The sequence below is a fragment of the Podarcis muralis genome, chromosome 8 (assembly GCF_964188315.1).
Source record: "Podarcis muralis chromosome 8, rPodMur119.hap1.1, whole genome shotgun sequence".
Lineage (NCBI taxonomy): Eukaryota > Metazoa > Chordata > Lepidosauria > Squamata > Lacertidae > Podarcis > Podarcis muralis.
This window is the reverse complement of record NC_135662.1, coordinates 54239810-54248513: the sequence shown is the minus strand read 5'-3', so window position 1 is coordinate 54248513 and position 8704 is coordinate 54239810. Positions and strand designations below refer to the sequence as shown.

General features: G+C 45.7%; 1 protein-coding gene across 2 annotated transcripts; it reads right to left on the bottom strand.

Moving 5' to 3' along the window:
* Window positions 1-522: 522 nt before the first annotated feature.
* On the bottom strand, window positions 523-8420 carry TIMM21 (translocase of inner mitochondrial membrane 21). Of its 2 annotated transcripts, XM_028737459.2 has the most exons (6): window positions 7839-8419; window positions 3029-3091; window positions 2825-2922; window positions 2273-2346; window positions 1092-1197; window positions 523-999 (listed from the first exon to the last, which is right to left on the bottom strand). In XM_028737459.2, the coding sequence occupies exons 1-6, from the start codon at window positions 8137-8139 to the stop codon at window positions 907-909; spliced, it is 735 nt and encodes a 244-aa protein (XP_028593292.2). In that variant the 5' UTR covers window positions 8140-8419; the 3' UTR covers window positions 523-906. The 2 variants fall into 2 exon arrangements, with proteins under 2 accessions (XP_028593292.2, XP_077789324.1); XM_077933198.1 differs by lacking the exon at window positions 3029-3091 and having other exon boundaries at window positions 7839-8420.
* Between the last annotated feature and the right edge of the window lie 284 nt (window positions 8421-8704).

Below are 8704 nucleotides of genomic sequence, written 5' to 3'. Positions count from 1 at the left end.
TGCATTAAGAATGGGTGAACGTGTTCTGGCTCTTCCTCTCAGTGACATCAGCATATAAGCCAAGTCCAACTGACTGCATCGAGCTGTGATGTCATCCTGTGCACTATGTGTTCCCTGACTGACTGTGACAACCAATCCAAGAGCCAATGAAATCTAGTTGGCTATGGATAGTTCTGATGTCAGCCTGACTATTAAATGATACCTGACCTAATGGTATTGCTGATATGATTGAGGAAGATGATGCAGCAATAAAAAAGGGTGGGTGGGAGTGGCAGCAATGTGACGGCAAAGAAACCAAACTACAGCAGCGTCCATGCCTGAAAAAAGGCAACATTTTTCACAACAGAGGGGTATTCCTTTCAACCCCATGATTCAAAGTAGAACATTCAGAGGAGCCCTAGATCCTACTAGGAAACAATTTATAATCTGTGACATTCTGCCTTACAGTCTGTAAACAATACAGAAACAGACGCCACACACCTTTTTACGTACGTGAACTCTGTGCACGAAAGGACAAAGATATTCTGTATGTTTTGTATGTCTTCTTTATTGTAGCACTTGCATAAAATCCAAATCCAAAGGAAATTCATCCTGAGAAGACTGCATGTATAAAACTGTGATTCACCACGAACAATCTTTGCTAAATTATATTTGCCGCTGCCACAGCTGGCTGCCAGTTTATATTAACTGCGTCAACCCAGTTTGCATTTTCTATTAACAACAATGATTCCCTACTTCCAGTATTTACCCAGCAGAATTACACATAAGCTCAGTGGCTCCACTGCCTTCACACAGGTATGTTGTGAGGATGCAAAATGACCTTTCAGCCAACTTTTACTTCATTACTCCCATTTTTGTAAACTACAGTATCACAAACTGCAATGAAAGGTCACTTCAGTTGTTTCTCTATCTGTTGTCTTCAACTATTATGGTTCTTCTAGGGTAGACCTCAATATCCACAAATATATAACGATACTCGTATTTTCCACTTTCTGGATTCTGCAAAGAGAGGGGGTGGGAATTAATTTCCTTGCACACACTAACCTAAGAATTAAGATTATGGTTGATGTAGGTCACAGAGGCTGTCATACCTCTTTCACTTCCAGATGAACTGTTCCCTGCTTTCCTTTTTCTGAGCCCTCAATGTAAAACTTTAGGCGCATGTATTTCAGTCCATCTTTTACATATTCAATGTGGCTAAGAAGAAAAAAAGAGAGGAAAGGTTTCGCAAGCCCTGAATGTGAATGCCAGAAAAATTAATAGTTATACACTATATTTCTAAGAAACAAAAACTAAGACAATCTTGTCTTAGTTCCAGAATTCAATTAAACTTGTCTGGTTACGGTTACACTTGGACCTCCAGGTCTGAAAGCTTTCTAACCCACAAACAAGTGAATTGGGTCTAAAACTCAATTTACATCTGATCCTGAGCGTGTTTGCTCAGAATGAAGTCCAAGGATGCATGCACAGGATAGTGGCCATAAATACGGAACCAAGCAACATCATGAGTCATTTCCATTAATTTCAATGGGTCTACTCTGAGTATGTCTAATGCTAGACACAACCCAATGAGATTAATCCTAGGCGTGAAGCAACTTTGAGACCATACTAACAAGGGGCAGCCAACATGATACACTCCAGATGCCACTGGACTACAACTCCCATCATCCCTGACCAATGGCCATTCTAGTGGCTAGTAGTAGTTGCGAGTCCAGCAACATCTGGAGGGCACCATGCCGGCTATTCCTATGTTAAATCATGGTTTAGCATAATGTGCATGGATGATAATGAGCTGTAGTGACCTTCGGCCACTGTGTTGGATGAGCATAGTCTGCTCCCATGACCAGCTGGTACCTGAATGAAGTTCTTCTGCACTTGTGGTGGAATCATGTCCCACCTCAAGAGTAACAATTGAGGATATAGTGTTCTGAGTGTTGCTGTGGCACATCTGTCTCAAATTCATGTACAATAGGTACACAAAGCTCCACGTGGGGATAAGATGAACCAGTTCCTCTTCAGCATCCTTGTTATTTAGCATAAATGTATGCTGGCAATCGATGTGACTAAGAAGGTTTCTTGGCTATCAGGTGCATTTGCAAGGGTTATTGTAGGCCTTAAATTCAGGCTGCTAGCCTAGGCCCCCTTTACCTTCTTGGCAAGACAAGTGAATATGACACGTGTCAAGTGAGATGAACAGAGTAAGTAACAAATCCACAGAGAATGTTAGCAGAAAGAGTGCCGGTGCTTCTGTAAGCCATGCATTCACATGTACCTGACCAGTTGTCTTCTCCCACGTCGGGTTGCTTCACCGTAACCTTTTATGGGTTCACCAAAAACACCTATTACCTAATCAGTAAGGACAGGATAGGGTGCTTAGTAGTTCGTCTCCTATCAAACACTAGGTGCACAGTTCCCTCAGTAATACTATACAACCTTCTTCAACACATTACCTAGAGAGGTGGCAGTCTCTTTCTCCCTCTCTCTCTCTCTCTCTGGAAATCTTCAAGCAGAAGCTGCACAGCTGTCTGCTGGGAATGGTCTAGTGCCAGATTTCCTGGGCTCAGCTAGGAGTGGGTGGCCTACAAGAATCCACCCAACTCGTATGATACACTGAAAGCTCACCCACTATCACTGATCTTTCCCTGAAGCACGCAGCAGCAGGAAATGTTAGAAATGTTCTAGGATGCATTTCCAGGGCAGCAGTGCATGGGCTAGTCAGTACCCAATGCAAAGCGAGTGACCGTTCCTCAAAAGATGCCTCAGAGTTCTCTGTAATGTGCTAGGGCTCTGTGGTAAGCCGAACATTCAAGACTTGAAAACAAACCTCAGGGTGAGCTCTGCATTTCTCCAGGGCATCTCCATAGATTTTGCTGGGGCTGGAGGAAGAAAACAGCTCCTTAAAAATCACATAGAATAAACCACCTGAAATGGAAGAGGAAAAATAAAATGGAGGTGAACTAAGAACCTTTCTGCTGAAGTGGTCAACAATTAAAACAGTGAGGAATATGTTTTCTCCTGTCTCAACAACCTGTGACACCGATGCCGATCACCACCACTATTAAGTAGGTAAAATCTCGCCCAGCTTCTTTCACTGAAAGAGAAAACAAGACCAAAAAAATAAAAATTACGAAACGGTAGTTATACATTATCAGTCTCCTATAGCTCTGTTGGTTAGAGCAAGGTTCCTCAACCTTTTTCCGACCGTGGCCCCCTTCCAACCTTGTTTCCTTCCTGTGCCCCCCTCATGGTTGTAGCAAAGTGGGGGGCAGCTGCCCCCAGTAAGTAAAAACCAGTACAAATCAATACAAATCTGAGGTTCTGCCCCCTAACAAAAATCTTGGCTACGTCCATGCCCCCCCCCCCCCGGGTAGAAAGATAGCTATTTAATTTTTTTTTGTAAATAGAAAATGTTTTATTTAATTTTTTTAATAATTTACACAAAATACAATGACATAAAATGATAGGAACATAATGAAATATTGTTGAAGCAGAAAAACATAGAATCATAGAGCTGGAAGGAACCCCGGGGGACTAGATCAGTGTTTCCCAACCGGTGTTCCGCGGCACACGAGTGTGCCGTGAGACGTTGCCTCGTGTGCCGCGAGATGCCTGGAGGGAGGCGGGCGAGTCGGGCGGCGAGAGGCGGGGCGGCGGCGGCGAGGAGAGGCCGCGCCTCCTGCTGTTGCCTGGCGCTCCTCCTCGCAGCCGGAAGCGCTGCCTGGGCGCCTCCGCGCGACTCTGCCTCGCTGGGTTTGGTCTCCCAGCAGAGACGGGTCACACGCGCCCCTCCCTCCCTCCCTCAGCCTGCGCGGAGGGAGAGCCAGAGAGAGGCATCGCTCCTGCGCGGCGGGAGAGGGAGCAGCCGGAGCGATGCCCCAAACGAACGGGACCGGAGGGGAAATCCTCTCCGAGGCGGATTGAGCGCAGCTGAGAGAAGCCTTTCGAGGAGCTGCCGTGTCCCCTGGAAACCCCCTTCCCAGCTCTGCCTCAGCCGCCGCCGCCTCAGTTGCCGCCGTCCCTCAGTCCCTCGCTCTGCTGCCTCCTCCCACCCCCAAAGCTTGGAGGTTCCCCAGCAAGGGGGAGGGAAAAAACTTTCACTTTTGTGCGTCCCTCCCGGCGTGACGCTGCGCGCTGACGTCACGGGGCGGGGCTTTAATGGTGGTGTGCCGCGAGATTTTTTTTTAGTAAACAGGTGTGCCGTTGCCCAAAAACATTTGGGAAACACTGGACTAGATGACCCTCAGGGTCCCTTCCAACTCTACAGTTCTATGACCTCTACATTGTTGTCTTATGCACATATATCCAATAGCTCCTAAATGCTTCCTCTAAAACTGAGAAAGATAAAGGACTGAGTCAAAACAGCTTTTGCTTTCAGAATAATGGAACATTAAAAGGATTTTACATCTCTTCTAACACCTAAAGTCCTCATTCCCACTCTTTCCATGGGGAATTTAGTGATGGTTTGCTGTCAAGGAACAGCCAGGGTGCTTAATCTGTGCCCCACCCCCAAATATGTTGTTCGACTCCAAGTCCCCTCAGCATCAGCCTGCATAGCCAATGGTAAGAGATGACGGGAACTGTAGCCCCACAACATCTTGGAGGGCCACAGGTTAGCTGAACAGGTTTTGCTTTCACAAGGTCTATTTAGGCTAGATTTTACAAGACTTTCAGTGGCTTTTTCGTATTGATTGAGAGTTATAATTTATGCCACACGTATTTAATTTATTATAATTATTATTTACACAGCTTTTAACAATGGACAAGTGATGTATACATATTTTAATAAAATAAGCAACAAATTATTTCATTTCTCATTCTCGAGCAGTACTCGTACAGCTCAGCAGAGAGCCCCAGTGCAGAACTTGAGAATTACTAGAGTGGATACAGTGTTCACGGCATTTGTTTTTGATCCAACTTGCGTTGCCTTCATGCTCAGGGGCAGTGGGGCAACTTGTTCTCTCACCACCGATTCTCTGCTGGTTTCAAACACCAATGATCTATTTTGTTTTGTTTTGTTATTAGTAACAAACATGTTAATGACTGTTGTACTCATGCTGTAAAGTCATTAAAAATACTTCAGCCATACTTTAATCAATATTGGACCAAATCCTTTTGGACTAGTCAAGGGCCCAATTCTAGCCTGTCTCCAGCTTCAATTGTCTCCCACCACTCAACCTTTCACATGCTAAGCTAAAGTTGAATAAAGATTGTGGAGAAATCTTCCAAAACATTTTTTTTTAAAAAAAATGCTATAGCCAATTGCATATATAGCAGCCAATTTTATGCCTTCGTTCATTAAATCCAGCCAGGCTTTTAATTTTTATGAAATGCCTTACAAAATAGATTATTGTTCTTACGGTTGAATGGGAAACCCATAAAAATGTAAAAATGATCAATGAAGTGCTTTATGCATAACATTAAAAACTCCAAACATATAAATAATGCAGTGAGCACAATGTATTTAAATGGTAGAACAAATACACTGATATTTACAGGAAGGTTCTGTGAAGAGTTAGGCATGGAGTCCTTTGAAGTCAAGGGCTTTGCACAGGAAACTCTGCATAAGATTGCTGCCTGAGGAACTCATGAGGCCCAAGCCATAGTCACACATTCTAGGTAAAGGGACCCTTGACCATTAGGTCCGGTCGTGGCCGACTCTGGGGTTGCGGTGCTCATCTTGCTTTATTGGCCAAGGGAGCCGGCGTACAGCTTCTGGGTCATGTGGCCAGCATGACTAAGCCACTTCTGGCGAACCAGAGCAGTGCACAGAAACGCCGTTTACCTTCCTGCTGGAGCGGTACATGTTTATCTACTTGCACTTTGACGTGCTTTCGAACTGCTAGGTTGGCAGGAGCTGGGACCGAGCAATGGGAGCTCACTCCGTCGCGGGGATTCAAACCGCCAATCTCGGCAAGTCCTAGGCTCTGTGGTTTAACCCACAGCCCCACCTGTGTCCCTGGGTCACACATTCTAATCAGGTGCTAATTGAACATCCAGCATACAAGAGTCTATTTGTAGGGATGAGTGTGCTAGCACTGCTGCCCCTATTGCCATTCCATTGAGTAACACTATGAACTGGGGAACCTCCTACATTCATGGAGGCTCCCAGTGGCAGACCCTGGGGTCTCAAATTTCAGCAGTTCCCTGTGCGATGCCAAAATTTGGCACCCTCTGCCTCTTGTGCTCTATTCTAAATCACAGTTGCGGCACCCCCGAGTCTCCGCGCCCACTGCAACCGAACCAGTTGTGCTCCCCTAAATCCGTCCCTGAGGTTCACCACTCATTTTAGAACTCCCTTCCCATATTAACAAATAATCAGAATGCCTGAAGAGCATTATCTGTGCACTAGTTCTGAACGCTGTTCAAACCACAATGACTTGCAACTGCTTGAATGTCTAGGTGTTTTGACAGAATAACTTAATTTTTGAAAAGAGAAATAGCTGCAAGGACACTAAACCCAGCATGTAAATAAATAATCACTCCCTGGCTTGCCAGTGGCAAAAAATTATCGGCTATGGTTAGGAAGCTTTGTATGCCCGAGAAGGACTGTTCATCCATATGGCACGAATAACTGACATAGGATCTTGTACATTAATGAGTTATAAGTTCTGATGAAGATTCCATAATTTTGGGCTTCTTGAAAAGAGTTCTGGGCTAGGTGGGCCTTGCTATGATCCACCAAAGCACTACTTATGTTAAAAAGCACAAGCACATATTCAAGATCACTTGATTTGTTGTGTGCTAATTGTCAAGAGATCTTGGGAACATACTCTAATTTTGTAAATGATTCCAGAAAAAAACATGTGTAGACCACATAATATTGCAATCAGCCCACCATGGTCTTAGAGCAGGCACAGACACCCTCTCACTAGGAAGCAATCACAGCCAGCTTGGTGAAAGGACTCCTGAAGCAGAAAATTCCACTTCCACACAAATCTGAGTGCTGGGCAACCTCTATTATAAATCAAACACAGCTAATGGGTTGGCCCAAGACACTTTGCTCCCTGAGGCAGAACAGCAAATGGTGCCCCCTGTCCCAAACCAAGGTGCATGGTATCCAAGGCTAATCAAGTTATTGGGTCATATGAGACAAAATGCTTACAAGCATCTCTCCCTTAAATGTAAAAATACAATAATAATAAAATAACACTTTGCTGCCCTTCCATGATAGCAAAAATCAGTTGCCCAAGGCAGTCTCACTCTGCCTGTCCCATTCATCAACAGGCCTCCAGTCAAACAACTGTCGAACATTGTCTCAGAAACAAATCCCCAAATAATCTGAGATCCCAGTAGAACATGAGACTCTTGATCTCTGGGTTGTGGGTTCAAGCCCCACATTGGGCAAAATATTCCTGCTTTGCAGGGAGTTGTCTAGATGACGCTTGTGGTCTCTTCCAACTCTACAATTCTATGAGCAGTACAATCCTAGCTAAGTCTACTCAGATGTAAGTCCTGCTGAATTCAATGGCGGCTGACTCCCAGGTAAGTAGGGTTAGGACAGCAGCGCAAGTTTTGCAGAATATTTCAGATTATGGACTGAAAAAACCAGTGGCGTAGCGTGGGGGGTGCAGGGGGGGCTGGTCGCACCGGGTGCAACACCTGTGGGTTAGGGTTAGGGGGCGCAAATCCACGGGTTAGGGAGCACAAATTACTTGCCTTGCCCCGGGTGCTGACAACCCACGCTACGCCACTGGAAAAAACACCACTAGGCTCAACAGAAACACGTCTATATATATATATGCAGATATGCCTAAAAAGTTGGAGAACTTTAGTAGTTTGGGAAACGAATTTTACTTGCCAAGAAATCTTGGCAGTTGCTGGAGCCTCCCGTTCCTTACCTTTCTGAGCAGCTGACAGCGATGCTTCTTCTTTCTGGCCTCTTTGCACAGACACTTGCCTGCCGCTGTTTTCAGTTCTCCCAGCTCTCCGGGCCCCTTCGGGAGTCCAGATGTGTCGCTTTGGGCTCGCAAATGCTGCATCAGGGCGCGGGTCGGGTCGCTCGGCTCTCGACCCTTGCCCGAGCCTGATGCACACGCAAGTCCTTAGAAGCGCCTTCCTATGCTGTGCAAGGAGCCCCCACTTCGCGCAGGACCCCAGGAGCTTGCCACTGCAGGGGATTCCTCGCATGAAAGAAAGCATAGCGAGGCGAAGCCGGGCTTCACTCTATAACCCCAAATACAAGGTCTATCATACACTAAATATGCTCCCGTCCTGTGCAAAGGATCGGATTCATCGTCCCGCAGTTTCCTCTCGATGCAAAATAGCCATACCGTTAGAAAGATACATCTTACTCAAATCTTTCCGCCGGGCTTTTACCTGTTGATGCACTTTTAACAAGCCCAAGGGGGACACGACCCCTTTCACCCGCTGATGGCAGCTATTTGCCCCGCCATTGCGTTTGCAAAGCCCTCTGGGAACTGTAGTTTGCAAGGTAGCAGAGCTGCCCGACTACTCCGGTAAAGTACTACAACTACCACAATGCAAAGCGCCTCGCGCCTAGCCTTGCTGCTCAAAACTACATTGCCAGAAGCCTCCTCCTTCCCGAAAGCGTCTGTCTGTATATTGAGCGTACGTGCTCTGGGACAAGTCCACCCTTTATCGTTTGCATAATAAATAAAAGGTTAGGTTCGTGCTGTATGCATTGCTCAGAAATAATTATGTGCCCTTTAAGCAGGGTCTGTAAAACTTAAGGAGGGCTATCTTC